The sequence below is a fragment of the Cervus canadensis genome, chromosome 3 (assembly GCF_019320065.1).
Source record: "Cervus canadensis isolate Bull #8, Minnesota chromosome 3, ASM1932006v1, whole genome shotgun sequence".
In the NCBI taxonomy this organism is placed as follows: Eukaryota; Metazoa; Chordata; class Mammalia; order Artiodactyla; family Cervidae; genus Cervus; species Cervus canadensis.
This window is the reverse complement of record NC_057388.1, coordinates 59,752,459-59,780,058: the sequence shown is the minus strand read 5'-3', so window position 1 is coordinate 59,780,058 and position 27,600 is coordinate 59,752,459. Positions and strand designations below refer to the sequence as shown.

The 27,600-nt window shown below is 39.1% G+C and overlaps 1 protein-coding gene across 3 annotated transcripts in view; it reads left to right on the top strand.

The window, feature by feature from the left end:
- Positions 1-27,600, top strand: part of BBS9 (Bardet-Biedl syndrome 9) — a 461,674-nt gene that overhangs the window by 392,035 nt on the left and 42,039 nt on the right. For all 3 annotated transcript variants that reach the window (XM_043463234.1, XM_043463233.1, XM_043463231.1), the window contains one exon: positions 11,370-11,592. In XM_043463234.1, coding sequence (XP_043319169.1) covers positions 11,370-11,592 — 223 coding nt within the window. The remainder of the gene's footprint in view (positions 1-11,369; positions 11,593-27,600) is intronic.

Sequence of the window (27,600 nt, the reverse complement as noted above, 5' to 3'; positions counted from 1 at the left end):
TGGCTGTCTGTCTTATATACGGCAGTGCACATATTGTCAATGCTACTCTCGCAGTTTGTCCCACTCTCTCCTTCTCCTGCTGTGTCCAGAATTCTCTTCTCTATATCTTGTGTCCAGAATTCTCTTCTCTATATCTTTGTCTCTGTTGCTTCCTTACAAATAGGTTTATCAGTACCATTTTTTCTAGCTATGTAAAGTCAAGTCGCTCAGTTGTGTCCAACTCTTTGCAACCCCATGGACTGTAGCCTACCAGGCTCCTCTGTCCATGGGATTTTCCAGGCAAGAGTACTGGAGTGGGTTGCCATTTCCTTCTCCAGGGGATCTTCCCAACCCAGGGATTGAATCCAGGTCTCCAGCATTGCAGACAGACGCTTTACCATATGAGCCACCAGGGAAGCCCTTCTCTAGCTGTATGTATGTGTTAATAGACAATATTTGTTTTTCTCTTTCTGACTTCACTCTGTATAATAGGCTCTAGGTTCTTTATCTTCTTATTTTATATCCTTGAAGGCACATTAGCTTTTGCTTTGCAAGAACATCTGGAATTGCTGTCATTCTTCTGTCATGAATATTTGCTTCACTAATTTCAAATTTATACTTCCAACTATTCTGCTTCCATGCCTTTATGTACACACAGCTTTTTTGTTCAATGATGAATCATGGCATAATTTTGATATTTTAAAAGGTAATCAGTTTGACAGGGGAGTATGGCCATTAAACATCCGTCAATTGAAGTGACATGGTACAAACAGCTACTAAGACAAAGGCTGTGCATGCCCAGGCACCAGCAGCAATAGCTGGACTGGTGCCTGGAAGCCAGCAGTTGTCAGATGCCACTGAGTTTGACACAGTCTGTTTCAGAGATGTTAAAATATGAAAACAATGCCCTAGAATTGATAGAACATAATTGTAAGCACAGAGGAAAAGATTTAGAGTTATTTTTTACTAACTGGAAATTTGTGAATGGTTTGAACTGGGGACAGGAAGCTATAGCAAAGGGCAATGCCTTGGTGTTCCATCTTGGAGCAGATACCCTTGACCAGAAGTGCATTCCATATAAATAGGAAAAATCTTACCAGTTGTTGCTTTTTGAAAAGAAAGGCACAAAGAAACTGAGAAGTAATGAGGGTTGACTAATCAAGGTTGCTCTCCTTCTTATTCTGGCAGAATGGTTATGAGGTAAGTTTTGATTTCAGTGATCTGTCATTTATGAGGACTGCAGAAACACTGGTCTTCTCTCCCATCACAGTGAATGAGACTATGCGGATGAAATCACTGATGTTGTTAGCAGGGATATGCTTCACTTTCTGCATTTAAAATGGTGAAACTTTCCAGTTTCCTATGTAATCTAATTTCTGTGGTTTAATGACAGTGCTCAGCTGCAGTGGTTAGTTGTTTTCGAACCCATTGGCTCTAAATTCAAAGTCATAAACATCTTTATATAATTTTTAACAACTTTAGAAATAAATCCAATAAATTTCCCTATTTAGAAGACATCCCTGTTTTGTAGAGAGAAAAAAAAAGGAGAGGAATTAAATATATAACACATATACAATCATACACACACAGAAGAGATAGGCCTGCCTCCTCCACTTAAAAAAAATGTAAGAAAATGAACTTTTATTGAGCATTATTATGTACTATGCATTGGCCAAGGGCTCTACCTACATTACCACATTTAATCCTCACTCTGTCCCTTTGAAGTAGAGGGCTGTAACAGATGCGGTTCATGCTCCGTCCGTATCTCTTTACCTTCTGCTGTTCCTGAAAGCGTCTACCTGCTGGGCACTTGCAGTTTTTCTGACTGAGGAATCTCCCTGTTTGGCAGAGCCTGTGGAGCCACCGTGCTTGGTCAATGACTAATAGGGTTGGTAGATTAATACCCCAGCTCCCTCATCCTTCCAGTTGGGAAAGTCCGAGGTATGTTCCACACCACCTCCCAGAGTAGTCTAGGAGGACTGCACTAGCTACCTGAGGCTGGACCTGTTCACAGCCAGCAGTTTATTGCCTTCTCCACCTTCTCCCTCTCACTCCCACTGACACCTTTTGGATCCGCTGTCAGATATACTGCTGGCACCCACATCCTTGCTTCGTGACTATTACTTTCAATTTATAAATGAGGAAATATGCCCAAGGTCATGTAGCTGGAAAAGAGCAGAGGTGAGATTTGAACCCAAACTGAGGAGCTTCACAAAAGTGAAACCTGATTCAGTGGGGGAACTTTTGACCAAGTGATCATACTAAAGTTTTGTTCTTCAATATGACTACTTTAACAAGGATAATAGTAATTTATATTTTGTATTACGTGTACCCACTCTGGATTCTGTACTAGAAAATGCTGACAAATTTAGTCTACTTGTTTGCTTCGCATAGCACTAATATGAGTTCAACGATATCATTGATTTTTGCACAAAACTTATAGGAAGTTATCTCATGATGTAGACAAAGATCTTTCTGTCTTAAATTTTATTGCTGACAGATAATTCTTGATATCATTCTAGGAAGAGGCCTAAAACAAAAGCATTCCTAAAGCACATTATCTGTACCTCTCTCTAAACACATTTCATTTTCTGCATCATTATATTTTTGTATACATTCTTAATTGTCACTTCAGGGTAGGATCCATATCTGATTCACCTTTTTTTTAACTTCATAATGTTTGGTATAATGTCTTATATCAATGGACTCTAAATAAATATTTTAAAATAAATGGTTATATGGACTTAAATAGTGCTATATTAAATGGATAAAACATTTGAAATTAGGATCACTATTTAGGGATAAACATACCATCTCATAAATAATTGCTATTTGAGGTCTGTGCTACTATGTTACTATATTGTGTTTGATCAGTCACTCAAGCTTAGTCATGTCTGATTCTTTGCAACCAGCTCATCAGGCTCCTCTGTCTAAGGGATTCTCCAGGCAAGAATACTAGAGTGGGTTGCAGTTTCCTCCTCCAGGAGATCTTTCCGACCCAGGGATGGAACTTGCATCTCCTGCATTGGCAGGTGAATACTTTTACCACTGAGCCACTGGGAAACCCCCTTTCACAGCTTGATTGCTGTGAAAAATGACACAAACATTGAATGGTATACAGTCAATCACTTCAGATCCCATTCTCTATACATTTTTCTTCAAATTTGAATTCTATTTGAAAGAAAATAGAAATAGAATTCTAGTAGGTGGACTTTCCTATAGCTATCTCAGATCCACCAATAGCTTTGACCAAGAAAGAGGTAGGTAAGCAGATCTTAAAATAGTGAAGATTCTGGGTGGAGTGGTCCTAAAAACCAGACTAATTAAAGGGAAGAAAGAAAAACAAAAAGAAAAGAATTCTAGAGAAAAATGCTTTACACTTAAATCAGTGGTTTCATGTATTTTGGGACTTTTTTTCTTGAGTTTGGTTATTTCTTATTCTTTGAGAATTTTTAGAATATAGTGTGTTAGGGAGAAGTTGACCCCTTCAGTTTATTCACGTGGTTCTTCTCTTGTCCCCTAACTTCAATAAGATTTTTCTTGGACTTTGTCAGATATAGGGACATTTGGGGAGTCCTCATGTGTGTTTTGATTCCAAAATAGAAATGTCCTCTCCAAGTATTCTCAATAATGAGTCCCTGAATTGAGCATCGATAACTCAGACTCATCGAAGTCAAGTTTGACCACTGTTATGTTTTCAGGGCATGTGGTATCCCAAGGCAGTTCCTACATGTCAGTTTTAGTGGTCTAGACAGGTAAAAGGTAGACTTGGGTAGACTCTTCTAAAAGTTTAACCCCCCAAAAAAAAAAAAAAGTTTGACCCAAACTTTGTGCCAGACAAACTGGCACAAATCATAGTGCTTTTTGATTGTGCAGTAAAATCTCATTTAATTATACACAGATTGCTTACTTGGATAAAGAAGCTGATATAAATTTTGGGACCATAAGTTTTCTAGGGGAAGACCTCATATGATGTTTTCTGCCTAAAGTGACTTGATGACAATAGACTGAAAGACACACATGATGAAATGGGAAAAAAGTTCTCGCCAAGTAGCTAAGAGCACGGGATTTAGAGCCATGCAGTCCTGGATCCCATTACAGCTCTTACTTAAATAATTGTGTTATTTATGATAAACTTTTTTACTTTAAACTACTTTACATCTAGCACCTTAGTTGGAAGTTATAGCACCAACTTCACGGGATAAATATTTATTAGTACAAATAATGTTTATACATTTCTTAGCATACTTTCTAGTACATAAGAGATCCTAAACAGTTGTTACTTTTGTTGTTATTATTTCTAGTGTCATTATTATTCAGAAGAACCAACCCTCCAAAGATCAACTTTTAGAGAGCATTTCCAGAAGTGAGAATAATAACATGGAATTAAATAATTAAAGAACTACAATTGATAAATGGTGTCAGTGCTTATTCATCTAGTCGTGTCTGATTCTCTGTGTAGCCTACGAGGCTCCTCTGTCCTTCGATTTTTTTCAGGCAGGAATACTGGAGCGGGTTGCCATTTCCTACTTCAGGGGATTTTCCCGACGCAGGGATTGAACCACATCTCTTGTGTCTCCTTCTTTGGCAGATGGGTTCTTTACCACTAGCACCACTTGGGAAGCCTCCCCACGACTGATAAACATGTCTCATTAAGTCTAAAAGTGCCTGGCAAAGGAAATTACTTTTCTGGTTTTTTTAACTGATGAGAAAACTGAGACGCTGAGACCTAAAATAACTTTCCCAGAGACATACAGCTTATAAGGAAAGGTGTCAAAATTTAGCCTAGGTCTTCAGACTTCTAACTTTCATGACCCTTGCTGCCTCCTACAAGGAAATACATAAGCAAGCATAAGTGATCGCCTAAAGTAGTGAGTAATTGGAGGACCCAGTGCTACATGTTAGGCCAGGTAACTAATGACCACAGAGGGAAAAGCAGCCACAAATTCAGTACTCATTTTCCTGGGCTTCCCTTGTCCCCTGAATCTTGACCTGGTAACTACTATCTTTAGGTATAGCTTTCCTATACCTTCAAAGAGGTGATTTCGTATATATTTTTTTCTAGTTCTTCTCAGTGGGATAATTGGCCCACATGATCAAATTTACCATCACCAGAAGCAGGTTCCCCCTGAATATTCATTATCAATTTTATTTTTCAGTCTTAATATTTTTGTAAGTTATTTCTGAATAGTACCTGTGACTGGAAACTTTTGCCTGAAGCAAACTTGAATGCTTAGTCAAGATGTTTGTCTAGGTGAAGCATCATTAATGTTTTGTTTTAAAATTGAATATGGCTATCCAGGATCAAGTTTCATGATAACTCAGGTAATCTACTTTGTGTTCCTTCTCCTGTCTAAAGCTTCAGGATCAGCATGAGAGTATAGGTCATATGCAGATTTCTTAGCAAAATGTAACTTAAAAAAAAAAAAGGATCAGAGTAGGTTGGTTTGAAGCAACCTTGTACTTTCTGCCTGTATTGCTGCTAAACTGCATGAAGTTTGCTAAGCTTCTGTTTGTCAGAAAAGGTTTTAGATTTTCACCTGATAGGAAACAGTGTGTTTTATTGTTCATAATACTGTGTTGATAAGCCTGGCACCTTGTTCTACTTTTGGTTAAAATCTGAATTAGATTTCTACAGCTTTTGAAGCATCACAAAGAACTGGAGAACTCCATTAAGTCCAATAAGTCATTTCAGTTTAAGATAAGAAAGGATGATGTTGGGGAAGGTTTCATTTTATTAGTGATGGGTTTAAAAAGCTTAAACTGCTACATAGACCATCCAGCTTGGTTTCATTTTTTTTCATTTTATTTTATTTTGTTTCAATTTCAAAGAGCTGTTTTACTTCTCAGAGGTATATAGTTCAACATTTCAAGCCCTCCTTTGCATGAAGGGAGATTCACTGAATAAAATCTGTTCTTTAGAAATAATCTGAACCTAGATCAATCCTGAAAAATTCTTATATCTTACAAATATATAATTTACAACTAAAGAACTAAATTTGTACCTAGCCTTACAGTGACATTTCACATCATTGTTTTTAGCTTACCTTGGCTAATTATAACATGATAGAATATAATAGAAAGTAACAGTAACCATAAAGCTCTGTAGATCAGTCATAAATACCAAAGACTTATTGTGAGTTCTTTACATCTATTCAAGATGAAATCTATTTCTCTTTGATACAGTTTTTTTTTTCAGATAAATAAATATGATGTAATCATCATTTTACTTCAAATGTGTAATGTGTAAGACAGGCCATTTCTAAGAATGTTCTCTTCTCAACTGAACCCTAGCTGTGGCTACACAATCTCCATTTGTTCATTTACACAGATCTCTCTCTTTTTTTTAAACCTTTCCTCTCTCACTTAGAGTTAACTATGTGCACATTTGGTAATAAATGCTACCATGGCATTTTGTGGTTTTTCCCTATGCTACTATAGTTGCGGATGTGGTAGTGTTTCTATTACAAACATACATTTGCAGAAGTTTATAATTTGTTTGAATAAAAGTTTAAAGATGTGACTTTGTACATTGGGTTCCAATGGTGTGTTTTTATTTTCTGATTTTTTAAAAAAGTAGGATTGCATATATATGCTTATTCCACAGTATCCTCTGCTTAAGATTTTGAGTGCCTTATCATTCATGTAAGATTGGCATGACAGATAGTGTTATTCCTGTTTTATGGAGACCTTGGATATACCTTGGGCTTCACAGGTGGTGCTAGTGGTAAAGAATCCACCAGCCAATGCAGGAGATGTGGGTTCGATCCCTGGGTCAGCTCCAGTATTTTTGCCTGGAAAGTTCCATGGACAGAGGATCCTGGCTGGCTACAGTCCACGGGGTCACAGAGAGTCAGACCCAATGGAGCAATGGAGTGTGTGTGCATGCGTGAGCACGCACGTGCACACACACACAGACAGATATAGTCTACAGAGATTAAGTGATTTATCAAAGTGAAGAGGCAGTTGAGGTGAATGAGTTAAGTCAAAACCCAGAAGCCGAGGGGCAGCTGTCTTCAACTTGGTTGTTTTAATTTGTAGGTGGCATGAGAAAACTCTTCTAGGTTTTTCTTTTTTTTTGTTGTTACTTTGGTTGATACCCTAGGAAATACACTTTACTAACTTGGTCAAACTTTCTGCTTCTTATTCTTTCTGAAAAGCCACTTACTTATACTTGTATTTAGGCACCATGACCAGTGGAGACTAGCAGGACAGGTAGGGCAGAGATGTCAGAAACTCAGCCATGGCTGTCTGGCCTCTGGATCATAAAACTCATAGCTCAGTTGTCTTCAGTCAGGAAGAGGATAGCAGACACCATAGAAATGGGACATTCCACTGGTACTGAAAGGCATGTGGAGCCAGCATGGCTTACAGGAGCCTCCACACAGGCAGGTGGAACACAAAAGCAGTAAGACTGAGTGAGCAGGCTCTCAGTCTGGGGGATGCATGCAGCAGGCAACTTGGCGTTGAAGTCAAGCAGCAGGGCTGCAGCCAGAGGTCTAGTTCCTTGGGAGGATTTGGCAGGAGCAAGGCAGCCCAGTCCATTAAGGGGGGACCTTTCAAGCAGGCTCCCAACGTAGGGGCTCAGGTAGGAGGACTAGGACAAAAGTCAAGTTACCACATGGGATAGAGTCTAGAGCTTGGGAACAAAGGAAAACTCCAAAGATACAGTAAGCACAAAAAAGCCCAGTAAATAAATTAATTTGTAATGCTGACAAGGGCTGTGGAGAAGATAAAGCAGAATAGCATGTACATTTGAATTTATTTATTGATTTATTCACACATTTATGTCTTTATTTAACTTCCCACCGACTATTGTTTTCCAAAAGCTGTACATGGGTAAACTGGGATTTAAGAGTTAGGCTGTGGATTTGAGAACTAAAATCATATCAATTATTACTGAAGAATGCTTGCTTAGTAGTTTCATCCCTTCCAGATATTTTTAGTGCTATTTTACCAAAATTAAGATTTTCTTTCACTCTCACAATTAGGAGAGGGCAATTGATGAACATCAATTGGTGTTCAATTATTAGTACAACTAATGTTCAATGTTAGAGGATAAAGATCAGGTATGTGCATGTGGGGTGTGTGTGTGTGTGTGTGTGTGTGTTTAGACATTAAAACTAAATATTGGACTTATCAGTTTAAAGGCTCTAAATAAAGGTGATGGATTCAAACACCAAAAAGGTGGTTAAAATAGCTTACCTTTAAGGAACTTTTTGTACTTGAGATTCTAGATTTCGACATGGTTTTGTTTCACATTTTATCAGGTAAGTAGGCTATGTGTTTGATCAGTAGATTATCACATTGCATTTTTAAGGCTCTTCCTTTGTCTCATAAACATTCCTTTTTATTATCATATTTGAGTTTATGTAGTAATTTGGGCTCTCCAAATAATAACCCTGTATTTCAGTAGCAATCTTTTTGAAGTTTTGGCATCATGCCTCATTATATTAAAGAAATATTCATGCCAAATACCTAATCATGACATGGTTTTTGACTTGATCTGCAAGTTGGCAGTAGAAAAGGAAATTCTGTAGTACCTCTGTATTAGCTAAATGCCATATCTACTTAAATTATCTAATATGCTATTGTAACCTACTTATGAAAACAATAGTTAGCTTAAATGAATAGTCTGTAAAATAGTAGGAACTGTTTTAATGCTGAAATGACCACAGAGTACATAAATGCCAAATTATATACAAAGGATCTTTCCTTCTTATACTCCAGAGGTCATCATTGATGTCATCAAAAACAACTTGGAAATATGTCCTCTACAATGACATTTGGGTTCCTATTTTATCTTAATTTTCATCCCCATTATTATTGAAATACAAATTCAATTTTAAATATTGATCTGATTTAGATTTTGATAGTTGTATAGAGATGTCTTTGTAGCAACTGGTGTTTTATTATTCTTTAGTGGTTTGGAGTAGGAAGTTGTTTTTATAGCCTTTGACATCTCATTTAAAAATAATGTGTTTCCTTATTTGCCTGGTGGCATCTATAATGGGTCAATAGAGTGAAAAATTCTGATGTTGGCAATCAGTGGGAAGTTCTTTAGTGGGTATATAGAGAATCTACACTTTGGTCTAAAGAACGAACTGCTTAAGCCTAAAAGGAAGATATGTGGTGAGTGTGGAAAAGGCCTGGGGCTTAATTGTGTTTGCTTGTGTGAATCAAGAGTGTGGTATGGCTGCCAAGAAAGCAGAGGCAACCAGAAGCCTGGCTGGCAGGGAGAATTCCCAGTAAACAATGGGGTGGGGTGGGGTGGGTTGACTCTACTGGCCCTGAATCCCCACCCCCAGCCTGGTGTCTTGGGGTCAGTTTGGGGTTCTCTAGTTAGCTGTATAAATGTTTAAGTGTTTAAAATTGGAGCTTATTCAAAGACAAGTGGTCAGGATGGAGAGAAAACTTGAAACCGTGTTTATATAAGGAAGAGCTGGAGGAACTGGGGATGTTTATTCTGGAGGAGAGGGTACAGAATTGCTGTCTTCTTAGGTATAAAGGGCTGGCATGTAGAAGAGAGGTTAGATTTATTCTGCATAGTTCTGGAGGGTAGAATAAGGGCCAATGGGGCAGATTTTGGCTCAGCTTTAGGAATAACTTTCTGCTGGTTTCACATGTCCCTGAAAAGAATGAGCTGTCTCAAAAAGTGATAATTTTGTATCCTGGGGACAGCCATACCTAGGCACATGGTTTCTGTTTTATTCCAGGAAGCATCCCATGAGCCTGGATTAAAGATCTCCAGACTCCTCCCCAAATCTGCGATCCTAGTTCACCATCTCTCACCATCGCTCTGTGTCTCTGTCCAGCAGACACATTTATTGACCAAGCACAGTGCTAGGGGTGCAGACATCTCCAGGCACTGGAGAAACCAGAGTGCTGACAGTGGCCACAGCAGAGGGTGGAGAGTGGTCCCAGGTGATGAACTGGGTGCGTCCGGTCTCAGAGTCACAGAGAGGGCCCACAAATGTGATGCTTAGATGGCGGTGCCTGAGCTGAGTTGTAAATAGGAGTTGGCAAGAAAGAGTGGTGATTAGGCATTGCAACAGGAGGATCAAGCCTGTGGAGAGGCGAAGGTGAGAGTGTGGGTGCAGGTGGACAGGGAGAGAATAAAATGGAGCAGGAGGTGGAGCAGACAGTGCTATGTGTGCTAAACTGAGCATTTGGCTTTAGGAGTTGAAGTTTAGGAATAATGTAATCCAGTTTGCACATTTGCAAGGTGGCTCAGCTGATAAGGTTGAGTTTGGAGCAGTACCAACAGTCAGTTTATCCAGGGACTCCTCTCTGAGTCTCAGGTTTCTCCTCCCTTACTTGAGGGCCTTGGACTATTCTGCAGAATTCTATGAGGGTAGTCATTCACTGTCATCCTTTATAATTTCACTTTGTCAAGTCTGTGGTGTTCTAGGGCTCACTGGCCTCTGGATACAAATGCAATCATTGGTAGTAATACCCAGATTTCACTCACACTTTTCTGTTTTGATGCTTAGGACCTCTGGAACCCCTGAAAATCACACCCAGTTATCTCTGGGCATGTCCAGTGGGAGAGCATAAGCTGCCCTTCTCAACTTCAAGCATCCTTACCTGTTGTTATCTGTTCAAGGCTCCTCACCTGCTGTTATCTGAACCCACCTGAGTGTGGTGCTTCCTCATGCCCGTCCTTTGTGATGGCCGCGTGATCCCCGTCTGCCATCGATAGCCCTAGAATTCCAGCCTGTAGGGTTCTGAGGTGACCCTGCCCTCCTCACAGTCTTCACTATAGCACAGCCACACTGTCCCCAGCCAAAACAGATAAATGGCTCACTGCCTCATTCTGTGTCACTTTATGTCACCTTGACAGGGAAGTGGGACTGGATAGGCTTGTACCTCCCAAAGTCCCTCTTGACAAAGCTCCTCTAGTTTCTGCCTGCAGCTCCAAGACTATGGAACCAATCCTGAGAGACACACCAGGGTTTTCTCTCCATTCCAGTTTCCCCCAGTCTCTTCCTGTCTTGGCTGGTTCTCCTTCAGCAGCAAAATGAACTATAATCCTAGGCTTCACCCTCTGGATCATCAAACATAGCAATACCTGAGATAGTGATTATCATGCTACAAGCTACTTGTGTACCATCTCATTTAATCACCCCCAACCCTTGGAGGTACAGATTATTAGTAGCCTCATTTGTAGATGAGGATGAGGCTAAGAGGAATTAAGTAACATGCTGAAACAGCAGACAGAGCTAGAATTTAAAACCAGACTGGTCTAGACTACCAGACACCAGGCTCTTAACAAGTTCCCAGCACTGGGGCCGAAACACTCATAATCTTATAACCTGGTTAATGGTAAAAGTGCTTCCTTTGTTCATTTGTCATCTTTGCATAAATTCCAAATTGGCTTTTGCATCCAGGGCTGGGAAGAAACCGTGGATGCTGCTCTTTCTCACCTCTTAAAGACCTGCCTATCGAAGAGTTCCAAGGAACAGGCTTTGAACTTCAGCAGCCAGCTGGACATACCCAAAGACACAAGCCGATTGAAGAAGCACATCACCTTGCTGTGCGATCGATTAGCCAAAGGTGGGCGTCTCTGCCTGAGTACTGATGCAGCGGCCCCGCAGACCATGGTCATGCCAGGTAGGAACTCCGTTCATGCTCCCCAAACGCAACTGTGTTAAGACTTTGGCCAAATTAAAGGGGTGCGCCTTTTATTGTGGCTGTATTTTGGGGTTTACATTTCATATTAAAGTGATGATAGCCAAGAAAATTGCTTGCACATTTCCCTTCAGACATCCCAGGGTAATCACTTGGATAAATATTCTTGGGGTATTTGCTTGCTAAACATTTCTAGAATGGTATGTCTTTTTCCTTCCTCCTGCTTCTAAATATATGATCCACTTTGTTTTGCTACTAACCAATAAAAAGTGGATTAGAGAATAAAACCATTTTTAAGGAAAATCTTACTAAATGTGATCTCGCGATACCATATTTCATAAATGTAAATAGCATAATACAAGCGGCTAATATAATCCAGATGAGTCCCATCCCTTCTGCTGTTTGCTTGGATTGTGGTCACCAGAATAAGGGAGAAGAGACAAAGAAAAAACTGGAGATCAGGCGATATGAGCAGGATTCAGGGCTGAGGCCACTATGTGCCAGGGTGAGAGATCCAGGTTGCCCCTACCTGGGCAGTCAGTGATGGCCATGGGCATCCGGGTCAGCCCTTCCCACCGTCAGAGGGGCTGAGCTGTCAAGAGCACTGCATTTTGGTCCTTTAGAGGCAGCAGCTCCCAAGTCCCGCTTCCATCTTCTTAGTGTCTTCTTTATGGCAGCAGCAAGGAGGACAGAGTAAATGAGTTTATTACATGAAGCAGCTGTAGCATCTATTTCCTCCTCAAGCAGGGACCATAGTATGGGAAGCGATGTGGATTTTGTTCATCTTCTTTATTTGCCTTTGTACACCTACCTCCCTCTGCTGATACTCTTCCTCTTGTTTCCTTCCCCTCTCAACCAGCATTCCTCGAAGTAAAAAGGAATGCAAGTGAACACTTTAAAAAAGATAAACATGGAGACAGCATAGCATAATCTAATAAGCACAGGCTCTGGAGGCAGACAGACCAGTGTTTGGGTCCTGTCTTTATGCCTTACTACTCATATGACTTGAATATGTTACTTAACTTTCCAGAGTCTAGTCTCTCCTTTCAAAGTGGGTATAATAATGCCTTCCTTGTATCCAGGGCCGTATGTGTCTATAAAGCGCCTAGCACAGTTCTCGGAACAGAGATACACTCAGAAACTCAAACTATAATTACTGCCATTGTATAAATGTATGTATAATTCATCTTCTAAATTTGGGTGAAGAGAATGACTGGCATGGGACCATGGCATTCTATAGTCTATGATGTGAAATATTTTTTACCATAATTATACACAAAGAGAACCTAACTTTTATTCCAAAATCATATTTCTAATATGATGTTTCAGAATAGAATTGTCTTCGTACATAGAAGCAGTTCTAATAGTTTATCTGAATTTAGGTCTTCTTCATCTTGCCCTTGTTAACATCCTCCTATAACTAGTCCTTTGGCCTCCATTCACCCATTGCTGTCCACTGTTAGGATGCCACATTTATTGAATATAGAACTATAGTCATTTGTTTAAATAACTAGATTTGGAGGCGACTTCAGGGCTGTGTACATAGAAACCCTTGATGTAAAATTTCTAAATGTTTGGAAGGAAGATGGTGAGGAAAGGAGGAAGAGAGGGAAGGGAGGAACAGAATGAAGGAAAGTAGAAAATGTGTTTGTTCACAAACCAGGAGTCTGTAAGCCAGGTGTGTGCCTGTCACACTTGTCTAACTGAGTTTATCCCATTGGGGTGATTGAAGCTGTGCGTGTTTGTCGTGGTCACAATTGCTTGCTTTCACTTAACAGTGTTTGGCTTTAGTTGAGTGACTCTCCCTCCCACCTGCCGTGATCCAATCATGATAGTGAGTTTTTAAAAATTGTTAAATCAGTTCTCTTTGTCATTACCATGCTTCTTTATTGACTATAATACTTTTCCTCCTTGGAGCTCAAATTTTTCACACACTAATTTCTAAGTTATGACCAACCTAGACAGCATATTAAAAAGCAGAGACATTATTTTGCCAATAAAGGTCCATCTCGTCAAGGCTATGGTTTTTCCAGTGGTCATGTATGGATGTAAGAGTTGGACTGTGAAGAAAGCTGAGCGCCAAAGAATTGTTGCTTTTGAACTGTGGTGTTGGAGAAGACTCTTGAGAGTCCCTTGGACTGCAAGGAGATCCAACCAGTCCATCCTAAAGGAGATCAGTCCTGGGTGTTCTTTGGAAGGACTGATGCTGAAGCTGAAACTCCAATCCTTTGGCCACCTGATGCAAAGAGCTGACTAATTTGAAAAAACCCTGATGCTGGGAAAGATTGAGGGCAGGAGGAGAATGGGACAACAGAGAATGAGATGGTTGGATGGCATCACCGACTCAATGGACATGGGTTTGGATGTACTCCGGGAGTTGGTGATGGACAGGGAGGCCTGGCATGCTGCGGTTCATGGGGTTGCAAAGAGTCGGACATGTCTGAGTGACTGAACTGAACTGAATTTCTGTACTTGGCATGTTTTTGAGGTAGAAGAAACACGTGAAATTATTGCAGTTTTACAAATAGCAATGGAGTTAGGGAAAGCTAAATATCTTGTCCAGAGTCACATGGTTACCGGAAGGGTTAGTCTAGATTCGAAATCTTCTAGCTCATTGTGCTTCCCACTAGACCACGCAAACCACAACGGTACAAGTAGATTTCTAGCCAGAGCCTCCTTCTGGGTAAGCTGTTCTCAATCTGGCCTTCTTTTCACTTAAATTGGTGTTGCACTGTGGGAAGAAAAGGGCAGAAACTGTTTCACACAATCTCTTTTCTTTGCCATGAGGACTAGAATGCAGTTTACCTTGTATTTGCTGTGTTCTTAATTTTTATTATCTTGGTAGCTTACTTGGTACAGTTATTACAGAGATAATAAGAAATACTGCGAGTTGTTTCTGCTTCAAACCAGTAATTGTGCGATTTATGATGTTAGTTTAGCTGTCGTAGTTGTTTCAGAATACAAGAAGGTAAAGTGGCATACTAGAAAGGAGTGGATGACCGAACACATGAACACACAAACATTTTTCACAGACATGATCTTCTTTTTAATGGTTGGGCAGGAACTCAGAAATCATCTGGTTTGCCTCCCTCACCTAACAGCTGAGGTAACGAAGGCCCTAGAAAGATGAAGTGACTTAGTGGTTGGTATTAAAAGGCCGGAGTGTGTGTAATTTTACCATGTTCCCTATTAAATGGCAGATGAATAAACATCTCAGAATAAAAAACCCTTGGTCTTTTCTAGCCTCCCGACTTTATGAGCCTGGCACCTTGTATGTGCCCTTTCTTTGCAGTAAAGGCCATGATGACAGCATCCTCCCTGGCATCCAGAATTTGAAAATCTTCCCCACTGGGAATTACCTTAAGGACTTCGTTGCCTCACATTTCTCCTGCTTGCCTTTATCAACCTTCAGATTCCATCAGCATTTAACCTAACCTTTACTGGGTATTCTTTTTATTACAGAACCATCAAACTTATATTTCTCTTCTTACCTCTACTACTCACATCTTTCTGCTGGGGAATATTGCCCTTTCATTGTATGTCTTTTTCTTAATCTCAGTGATATGAATTCTACCCTTAGAACAAGAGTTCCATAGGGCCGCCAGGGTAGTGTTTTTAAAAAAATCTGAATGTGAATGCCTTTACTGGTCTAGCTGACTTTCTTATACATGTTTGCTTCATCCTTGCAGGTGCTTAGGGCTGAGGTTTACCTTACATTGCTAGGTTGATTATGGAAGGTTCGAGACTAATTGGTATCAGAAAAAGACTACCTGAAACTGGAACCATTTCATTGTTGTCATTGGGAAAACAAAAGATTTGTTTGAAAAATAAGTAAAATGAAAATCAACAGTAAGTTTATCATATATTTGCCCAAATTTGTGTGATGTCTGTTATGTTATAGCAGTTCTTAAAGACAGCTATGAAGGAATTGTGTGAGGTGTTTGTTTTTGTTCTGTTTCTGGTATGATGAAGGACACTCAGATTTGGTCTAACTAGGACCTTTACAAAGAAGGTAAGAAAACACATTCCACATTTTTTAAGAAAACACATTCCAACGCGTTATCCATTTTGCTAGGGGTCTATCATTTTTATGCAAATGATTTTCTTCAGAAATAAAATATAAGACCTGCAAATTATTGATCTCTGAGCAATTTTCTACCCTTTTCACAAGTGACTTCATAATTACTAAATTAGGTGAACACTTTGCCTATACACCTCAGTCTGCCCTGAAGGCTTTTTCAGTAAGACCATTCCCTTCTTAGAACATTCTCGTTTCTTAACTTCTCTTTTGCGATCAGAAACTGTTCCTGACCCGCTTGGGCTTGTCTTTTCCAGTCTGCTTTGTGCATCTGTGCCTGCACGTGCCCTTTCCCCCTGTGTGCACTCTCCTGTGTGTCTTCTTCCTCTTACAAGGACATTAGTACTTTGGGGCTGGGGCCTCACCCTTATGACCTCATTTAACCTTAATTACCTCTTTAAAGGCCCTATTTCCAAATACAGCCACATTGAGGGGGCTGACTGGTTAGGGCTTCAAACTATGAATTTTGTGGAGGACACAAGTCAATCCATAATGCCTCCAGGTAATAGCTACGTGCATGAAGGACTTATATTTTATTCTTTTTTTGTGAACGTAGCATCCTACTTACGCCTAGTATATATATAGTTGATGCCCATCATATATTTTTTTAAACTTCTTATTTTGAAATAATTACAGACTCATAGGAAGATGCAAAAATACTACATAGAATCCCAGGTACTCTTCATCCAGCTTTCCCCAATGGTGACATTTCATAGACTGTAGTCTAGTATCAAAAATAGGAAACTAACTTTGGTCTATCGTATGTTTTTAAAATGAATCAGTGGAGCTGTTTATAAAGAAGCTGAGTCTTAAAGTAGGTGTGAATTTTAGATTTTTAGAAAGGACAGTGGCAGATACTATAGATAGAGTTGTTAATTTAAGCACGGAGATATGGGTCTATAAGTAAACTGCTTAAATTTCAGGTTGGAAATTTAGTTTGGTAGATCAGTAAGCACCAGTTGATATAGGAACTTGAAAAGCTAGATAAAAGAGATTGAACAAATGGTGAAGGAAGCTGTTATAGATTAAGATATAAGTGATTTATAAAGGACAACGTTCTATTCCATTTTGAAAAGTGGTTTAAAAAACAAAGCAAAAATAACTCCTTGTGTTTTAGACATACTAATCTGATAGTGGTACACAGGAGAGAGAAGAATATGAAAAATACGGAAGAATATAGACGTTTCATCAAGTTTTTTAATTGCATTGGTGGAAATCATTAAGTTGGTAATTTTGTTATGAATAATGTGCTTCATTTCAAATACAGTGAGCTTGAGATGTCTAAGATGCATCCAAGAAAAGAGAGATGTTAATAGCTGGATCTGAGGGATTTGAGTTGAAGGGAAAGATTAAAGCTTAAAAGTAGATTTTAGTACCCTCAGCTTAGAGGCCATCACTGAAACTCTGTCATTGGATGAACTCTGTGGTAGTGAAGGCAGAGGCAGGGAACACTGATTTGGGATTTATCTGCAGAGCCAGATAAGAGGTGGATTCTACATGGAGGAGGTGAATTTCAAAGAATTTCCAGCAGAAATGGTGTCAGTACTATTTAGGACAGAAGGTCAAGGAAAGATCCTTCTGTAACTGGAAGGAACAATATAGGAAGGCAAATGCAAGAAGTAAGCTATTATCAAGGTTTTTATTTCTTTTCCTTTTCTTCTCTTTAGAAAATACATTTCAAGATGTTTGAAGGTTGGGGAGTGGTGCTAAGATGAGAGGGCTAAAAATCCAACATTCACATTAAATGGGGACGTTTGAGGAAGCAGAGGAATAATCTAGAATACAGTTAAACTGAAAAGAGTATTTAAGAAGGGAAAAAAATGAGAATCCAGATATAAATTGGAAATATAGGGAAATTTTAAAAAAAGAACATTTCATGAAGTCCAGCCACATGAGCTTTGGAGAAGTAAAGTTTTATAATAATCTGCAAGAGAGCAAGAAGGGGGTTTATGGTGACGCAGTAAATTAAGGTTGACTTGCAGTGGCTGCTGTGGGAGGGACAAGCTCAGCCATTTAGCAATTGTGCAGCTACTTCTTCCTCCAGAGCTATAATTTTCTCATTGAAATACTGAGATAGCACCACCCTGTTTTGAAACAGCATATTGCTTCAAAATTGTTTTGAAAATCAAACTATATTGTTAGAAGTAAAGAAAGCATGTAGTTTTTAATAGGGTTGCTCCTATTAATAATTATGAGGCTTCCCTGGTGACTCAGATGGTAAAGAATCTGCCTGCAATGCAGGAGACCTGGGTTCAATTCCTGGGCCATCAATTGTAATAGGGGGTCCATAATGGAATGAAGAAGGGTTAATGGAAGAATATTTGAATCCAGGATTAGAGCTGTATTTGACAGGAGAAGCAATTAGGAGCAACTATAGGGGAAGGTCTACCATCAAAGACCTAACAGAATAACATTCTCCCTGTGTGTACTTAACAAATACTTGTTGATAGACAAGCCGGTTGGTAACTAATTACAATGTGATGACCAAAGCCCAGTTTCTTGGAAGTAGGGCTGTTAAAACAGGAGTAGAATACCAGGCGAGTTTGAGGAATTTCCTTCCCTGCAGATATTTAAACTAATACAGATAGTCAACAGTCTGAAGATAATATGGGAAAAACCCTGCCTAAAAGTAGGGGGATGAATTAAATAACTCTTAAAGTACATCACTATTTCTATTTCTTCAGTCATGTCATATGAACAGATCTTTAATATGTACATTTTTACCCTCATCCAGCTTAAATGTGAGCTGTCTTTTCTTTGGACTAATCTCATAAGAGATATTATAATGGAAACCCTAACTGTGTAATTTTCAATATCATTAAAAATTGTGTAGGTTGACCAAAAGAAGGAGTACCTCCATAACACTGGAGCATCCCTTGGGAAGATACTTATCTCTCAGGCTTTGTATGATATAAAAAATAGCTTTTCTCTCATATTTAATTGATATATGGGACTATTTTATATTCAAATGTGAGGATAAAAAATTTGTATTTATTCCAGCAGCTGATGGTTTGAAGGGATTTCTACTGATTCAACTTGTAAAAAAATTTTTCTACTTTTCTTCCTCTCAACTTTTACCCCTACCCAAACCTCTGCTACCTCAGTGAGTCTGTCTTTAATAGTAAGGTTTTACTGGTTCACCTTCAAATTGGAGTAAACACATATCCTATTTTCTTTCCTTCAACTGTTACTCTCAGGACCTGTTATCTCTCTGAGGAATTTGATCTTCAGCAATAACTTCTCTGCTTTCAGTAGACATTCAAGATTATTAAAATTGTATGCATTGTTTTTAATTCTCCTTTAGATTTTAGGGCGCCTGGATAAAGTATTTCAAGTGCTTAGAATCAACTCGTCAATCAGTTACTTACGTGAGACAGTCATTGAAACTTATTTTACATCACATTATTTTTGTTTAAAATAATGAGAATACCCACAGATAGATGGGGCAGATCCAACAAGGTGGCCCATTCCTGTGGCTTAGTCATTTTTATTTCTGGCCTAAATACCTGGCCTAAACTAGGAATGACATTCTGCTTCTGACACTACACAGCCCTCACAAGGAACAATGATGTTCTTGCAGTTAGAACTATTGAATGAAGTCAGATCTGTGCTCCCAGCCTTTAAAACACACTTTCGCATTAAACTTTGAAAGAAAAACATTTTTAGTGTGTTTGTTTATTCAAATAAATTATTGGAATAATTAGCCCCTTCTGATTTATGTATAATGTGATATTTCCTAAACAATTGAAAATGAAAAACTATTCTCTTATATCTAGTGACTCGTAGAGTTTATAACCTGATTCTGAAAAGTAAAACACCTTTAATTGTATTTCTCTGTACAATATGTCTCAACTCTTTTAACGCTTTTAAAAATGTAGCTTTTTGTTTTTAAAATGTTTGATTTTTATTAAAAGTAAATAGTATTTTGGTTAGTTAGAATTTTTGTATTTCTCTCCAATCTGCTTTCTGAGCAATACTCCATGTCATGTGTAAAATGTTCCTGAAAAATATAATATCATTCTCTAGTTTCGGAAGCTGTGATTTATGCTAATACTGATAGGACGATTTTTATTTAGTATAGGCATTTGCATATTGGTTGTTTTAAGATATTTTTGGCTTTTGTTCTAAGATATTTATGGCTTTAAAGCCCATAAAACAATAATCAAATTTAAACCTCATAAAACAAGAAGTAAATACACTGTACTACTGAGTAGTATGGCAAGGTACGCAGGGCCCAGCTTACTAGTTATAAGCAAGTGAAAGGGAAGATACCAAGGGTTCAAGTGTGAAGTTTGGTGGGTTTCACTGAGTATGCAAGCAAATTTGGAAAACTCAGCAGTGGCCATGGGACTGGAAAAGGTCAGTTTTCATTCCAATCCCAAAGAAAGGCAATGCCAAAGAATGCTCAGACTACCACACAATTGCACTTATCTCACACTCTAGTAAAGTAATGCTCAAAATTCTCCAAGCCAGGCTTCAGCAATACATGAACTGTGAACTTTCAGATGTTCAAACTGGTTTTGGAAAAGGCAGAGAAACCAGAGATCAAATTGCCAACATCCACTGGATCATGAAAAAAGCAAGAGAGTTCCAGAAAAACATCTACTTCTGTTTTATTGACTTCTGTTTTATTGACCAAAGCCTTTGACTGTGTGGATCACAATAAACTGTAGAAAATTCTGAAAGAGATGGAAATACCAGACCACCTGACCTGCCTCTTGAGAAATCTGTATGCAGGTCAGGAAGCAACAGTTAGAACTGGACATGGAACAACAGACTGGTTCCAAATAGGAAAAAGAATGTGTCAAGGCTGTATATTGTCACCCTGCTTATTTAACTTATATGCAGAGTACATCATGAGAAACGCTGGGCTGGATGAAGCACAAGCTGGAATCATGATTGCTGGGAGAAATACCAGTAACCCCAGATATGCAGATGACACCACTCTTATGGCAGAGAGTGAAGAAGAACTAAAGAGCCTCTTGATGAAAGTGAAAGAGGAGAGTGAAAAAGTTGGCGTAAAGCTCAACATTCAGAAAACTAAGATCATGGCATGTGGTCCCATCACTTCATGGCAAATAGATGGAGAAACAGTGTAAACAGTGGCAGATTTTATTTTGAGGGGGTCCAAAATCACCACACATGGTGACTGCAGCCATGAAATTAAAAGATGTTTGCTCCCTGAAAGAAAAGTTATGACCACCCTAGACAATATTAAAAAGCAGAGATATTAGTTTGCCAACAAAGGTCCGTCTAGTCAAAGCTGTGGTTTTTCCTGTAGTCATGTATGGATGTGAGAGTTGGACTATAAAGAAAGCTGAGTGCTAAAGAATTGATGCTTTTGAACTGTGGTGTTGGAGAAGACTGTTGAGAGTCCCTTGGAGAGCAAGGAGATCCAACCAGTCCATCCTAAAGGAAATCAGTTCTGAGTGTTCTTTGGAAGGACTGATGCTGAAGCTGAAACTTCAGTACTTTCGCCACCTGATGGGAAGAACTGACTCATTGGTAAAGACCCTGATGCTGGGAAAAATTGAAGGTGGGAGGAGAAGGGACAACAGAGGATGAGATGCTTGGATGGTATCACCGACTCAATGGACATGAGTTTGAGTCAACTCTGGGAGTTGGTGATGGACAGGGAGGCCTGGTGATGGACAGGGAGGCCTGGTGTGCTGCAGTCCATGGGGTTGCAAAGAGTCAGACACAACTCAGTGACCTAACTGAACGGAACTGAACTAATGACAAAATAAAGTTTGATACAGCATACTTTGTCAATGGGACTTTTAGTCATATATATGCAGATAAGTTACCTAGTATTGTTACATGTTTTTATTGTTTTTAAAGAGATAAAAAAATCTTTCCTTTCAAAATTAGATAAACTACAAGGCTGCTAAATTTTTTAAACTTGACATGTTTATCTCATGGAAAATCATTGATAATTTTTGCACTTTATAAATGATGAACTTCATCCACCATTTCCATTTTAAAAACATATCACGGACAAAGCCAAGATTGAGACCCCCAAAAGTGAAATTTTTGTTGAGTATGTAGTATGTTTCAGGTGCTGTTCTAGGTACTACATGCACAGTGGTTAACAGTCCACCTTTTCTTTTCTGGTGTTACTTTTTCATTTCTAAACTTTGCCCAGTTTTCCCCTGCTATATTACATTGACTGTATTCTTTTTCTTCCCCTCCAGACTTATAAATTATACCAATTATACTGTGGTCACTTAGATATAAATTTGGGATAAAGCTAATAGCAGTATCTGTAAACAATTCATCTTTGGTGTAGGGAACAATATTAGCAGCATAATGAGCATGTGTAAAATTTTTCAAAGGGAAAAGGAGTTTTCTTCATGAAGATAGGACTGTTTTTTTGTTTTTTAGCAAAAATTAAAAAAAACACTGTAATGTTCCAGGCACTGTACTGGGCATTGGAATATGCTGATCAAGAAGAAGGATTTCTACCTTCATGGGAGCTTACTTCTGGGATAGGAATCAGATAATAAACAGTTGGTACAGCTAAATAGGAGAACTGTAGGTTGAATTATGTACAGTGAAACAAATAGGAAGTTGAAAGAGTTGCATAGGTGGCTACTTTAGACAAGGTTATTGGAGAAGCCTTCTGTGATGTGGAAGATGAGAAATGAGGATCTAGGGGAGTAGCATTCCAAGCTGAAAGAATAGGATTCAAAAGCCTGGATTTGCTAAGACAGTAGTTCATATTCATACACATACACATGTAAGTATCTGAGCTAATGAATGTGTTAATTAAATCATCGAGGGGAATACTCTCCCACCATATCATATATCAAATTATCACATGTAAACTTTAAATCTCTTACATCTTTGTTAATTATACCTAATAAAACTGAAGAAAAAAGAATTTAAAGGGCTGGAGGCTAGAAGGGGCTTGGTGTATTCAAAATATAGTTGATGGCTTGATCTTAATGAGGAAGGGAGAGCCACATCAAGTAATATTCCTCACATTCCATGGTCAGGAATTTAGATGTTACCTTATGAGTAGTGGGCTTCCCAAGTGGCACTATTGTTAAAGAATCCACCTGCCAATGCAGGAGATGCAAGAGACGCAGGTTTGATCCCTGCATCAGAAATATCCACTGGAGAAGGAAATGGGAACCCATTCCAGTATTCTTGCTTGGAAAATTCCATGGACGGAGGAACCTGGTGAGCTATAGTCCATAAAGTCCCAAAGACTCAAATGCTACTGAGCGCACACACATGTGCATGCACACGCGTGTGCACATACACACACACACACACAGTGAGTAGTGGGAAGCCATCAAATGGTTTTAAGTAGGGAAATTATGTGATCTGATCTATGCTTTCAAGAATTACTATGGCTACTGTGTCCAGAATGATTTGGAAAACAGCTGGAATGGAAACAGAGGGAGAGCTAGAGACACTATTTTAGACATGTAGGCGAGAGGTGTTGATGACTGGGGTTGTGATGATGGCATATTTCAGAGGCTGGAATATGTAGAACATGGTGATGGATTGCACGTAAGGGGTCAGACAAGGAAGCAGAGATGACTTCTGGAATGTTGGCTTCAGTAACAAGGTAGAAAGTAGTATTGTTGGTGAAATGAGGGAATCTGGAGGAAGAACAGTGTGTGTGTGAATGTGGATGATGGGAAGGACAGAGTAAAAGACTCAGTTTTGGACCTATTCCATTTGTGAAGCCTAATGGGCACCCAGTTGTAAATACTGAGTGGTCTGGTGATCCAGGGAGCCTGTCAGGAAATGGCAGCCTCTGTATCACAGTCTTTGCAGCCAGACGGGCTCACTCATATGGAGAGAGAAAAGAGAAGGGAGGCCTCATCTAAACCTTGAGGCTTTCCATCATCTAGAGGTCAGGAAGAAGGGCAGGAACTAACATCAGAAATTGAAGAGAAGTAGCCAAGGAATGAGTAAAAGGAAAACTGTGAGAAAAGGAGCCACATGGAAGCCAATAGGGGAAAATTTCCAAGGTCAGCATTGTCACATGCTGCTAAGATGGAGCAAGATGAGGGCAGAGGTGGGAGCTGACAGAGTTCTATCATTTTTCTATCTATTAGCTGACAGGTTCTAATACATTTTGTATATCATGTAGTCTATTTTGCAAATTAATGAAATAATCATACAGATGTGAAAGTGAGTATTAGTTGCTCAGTCGTGTCCAACTCTTTGAGACCCCATGGGCTGTAGCCCACCAGGCTCCTCTGTGCCTGGAATTCTCCAGGCAAGAATACTGGAGTGGGTTGCCATTTCCTTCTCTAGGGGATCTTCCCAACCCAGGGACTGAATCCAGGTCTCCTGCATTGCAGGAACATTCTTTACTATCTAGCCACCAAGGAAGCCAAATCATACAGATATCCAGTTACAAAGTGAGATAAATACTATGAGGCAAGAGGCTCAGACTTGGAAAGTAGCAGTGAAATCAAGAAGAGAGATAGCCATGAGAACTTCTTCAGAAGAGAAAATGAGCAGATTTGTTAATTGATTGCATATAAGTCTTCATGACCCAGATAATCATGATGGTGTGATCACTAACCTAGAGCCAGACATCCTGGAATGTGAAGTCAAGTAGGCCTTAGGAAGCATCACTACGAACAAAGCTAGTGGAGGTGATGGAAGTCCAGTTGAGTTATTTCTAATCCTGAAAGATGATGCTGTGAAAGTGCTGCACTCAACATGCCGGCAAATTTGGAAAACTCAGCAGTGGCCACAGGACTGGAAAAGGTCAGTTTTCATTCCAATCCCAAAGAAAGGCAATGCCAAAGAATGCTCAGACTACCACACAATTGCACTTATCTCACACTCTAGTAAAGTAATGCTCAAAATTCTCCAAGCCAGGCTTCAGCAATACATGAACTGTGAACTTTCAGATGTTCAAACTGGTTTTGGAAAAGGCAGAGAAACCAGAGATCAAATTGCCAACATCCACTGGATCATGAAAAAAGCAAGAGAGTTCCAGAAAAACATCTACTTCTGTTTTATTGACTATGCCAAAGCCTTTGACTGTGTGGATCACAATAAACTGTAGAAAATTCTGAAAGAGATGGAAATACCAGACCACCTGACCTGCCTCTTGAGAAATCTGTATGCAGGTCAGGAAGCAACAGTTAGAACTGGACATGAAACAACAGACTGGTTCCAAATAGGAAAAAGAATGTGTCAAGGCTGTATTTGTCACCCTGCTTATTTAACTTATATGCAGAATACATCATGAGAAACGCTGGGCTGGGTGAAGCACAAGCCGGAATCATGATTGCTGGGAGAAATACCAGTAACCCCAGATATGCAAATGACACCACCCTTATGGCAGAAAGTGAAGAAGAACTAAAGAGCCTCTTGATGAAAGTGAAAGAGGGGAGTGAAAAAGTTGGCGTAAAGCTCAACATTCAGAAAACTAAGATCATGGCATGTGGTCCCATCACTTCATGGCAAATAGATGGAGAAACAGTGTAAACAGTGACAGACTTTATTTTGCATATTGTGACTGCAGCCATGAAATTAAAAGACACTTACTCCTTGGAAGGAAAGTTATGACCAACCTAGATAGCATATTAAAAAGCAGAGACATTATTTTGCCAACAAAGGTCCGTCTAGTCATGGCTATGGTTTTTCCAGTGGTCATATATGGATGTGAGAGTTGGACTGTGAAGAAAGCTGAGCACTGAAGAATTGATGCCTTTGAACTGTGGTGTTGGAGAAGACTGTTGAGAGTCCCTTGGACTGCAAGGAGATCCAGCCAATCCATCCTAAAGGAGATCAGTCCTGAGTGTTCATTGGAAGCACTGATGCTGAAGCTGAAGCTCCAATACTTTGGCCACCTGATGTGAACAGTTGACCTGTTTGAAAAGACCCTGACACTGGGAAAGATTGAGAGCAGGAGGAGAAGGGACGACAGAGGATGAGATGGTTGGATGGCATCACCGACTCAATGGATATGAGTTTGGGTTAACTCTGGGAGTTGGTGATGGACAGGGAGCCCTGGTGTGCTACAATCCATTAGTTCGCAAGGAGTCAGACACAACTGAGCGACTAACCTGAACTGAACTGAAGGATTAATTGGAAAAGAGAAGTATTGGGGAGGGGTCCTGGATTGCTCATTCCAGTTGACTGGTGCTGCATTCATTGAGAAGGCATCTTTGGAAGAGGATGAAGCTTGATGGAAACAGATCATGAGTTCAGTTATATCCAAGTTAATTTGAGTGCTTATCTTATGTCTGCTTTTTCTGTAGGAAGCCTTCCCTGAATATTCTACCCTTAGCTAATTATTCTAATTCCTATAGATAAAATAATGTTTGCAATTTCATATGTTTCAACCCTATACTTACTGTCAGTACTTCACATTGGCACTTCTTGTTACACTCTCTGGTTCTCTATGTGCTGTATATCATTCTTATTTAGAGCGTAAACTCCATGTGGACACAAAATACATGATTACTGTTTTTGTTTATACAAGCTGATAACACTTGGCTGACTATAATGTTATGTAGTATTGTGTATTTTTATTCCCGATGTCACTAGGGGGTTTTCTTGAGATATAGACTAATTTCTTATGGGTTATTTAATAATCTCAAAGATTCATTAGATAAAGAATGTCTTCCAGGGCAACAGGAATGAGTAAGTTTACTGACATTAAGTGAATTATAGACTCTGATGTTCTAGTGAAATATGTTCCCTATCTGAAACTACTTTTGAACTAAATATGTGGAACCCCTGCTGCTTACTGTGTTGAGGAGTAGTACTGAACTGTGACTAAAACACAAAGATGGTGAACCCTTGAATTTTGCCAGTCTTAATATTTTGCTTTTTGTGTGTTATTTCTTTAATACATTATAAAACATCATATAAATTTGCATATGTTATAGAATTTGATAGCCCCTACATACTTCAAAGTGGCCTCAGAGATTTCAGCATTGGAAAGTTGGGATTTTATTTTCCCAGCTGTTTCAATGTAATATATTTGAAGACAGAGGCACTGTCCAGTAAGTTTATAGCCTAAATAAATCTATTTTAAAGGTGTGCTGTCTGGGGCTAGGTGGCATAATGGGATGACATATGAGCTGTTCATATTTGAAGACCTGGCACTAAACTTATCTCAGGATGCCAGGAAAATTACATTAGAGGTGTCAATTTGCTGGAGTCCTTGGTGGGCATCTGGGAACATCACAGAATTGGTGTAAGGTCTAACATAATGTATCCTCTGTAAATTATATTGCTACATTAGCCACCTAAGGTCCAAAAGAGCAATTTTTGAATGACTTCAGTAGACATTTCAAAATCTTGTTTTAATAAGTAATGAGAAGTGCAAGCCATGAGAAGTACAAGACTGTTTGAAAGAAAATCAGCCTAATCTAAAGGGTTATATGTGGGACTGGGAGTTGAAAGTTAATCTTTAATATTTCTCTACTATTTATCTGGCTTATCAGTTATTTAGCAAATATTTACTTAATCCCCTTTTTCTGAGCCTTTATCATTTTAGGCATGGATTTCATAACAAGACCAGTTACCTTTCTTCTTCCTGGCTTCAGGTCTCCTACAAATGCCAGTAAAAATATTTCAAAAAAGTGTCATGAAAAAACTTATTATTACTAAGAAAAAACCTTGATAACCTTGTCTTCAATACTTGTAAAGTCATCTCTCAATAATCCCAAGATTCTTAAGTGGACTGCTTATCTGAAGATCTTTTACTTTTTTTACTTGCCTTGCCAAGAATGTCTAGTATTAATAATTATACACTCAGTTTCCATTTGAATAGCTTTTTGAATGACTTAAAAGGCCATCATCGTGAATTCATATTTAATATCTGAATCTAAGGTTTCCTTATTGTAGTAACACATTGTGTGCTAGCCAGAAACATCACTTAATTTGAGAAAGCATAAAATACTCAAAGGTGCCAGTCA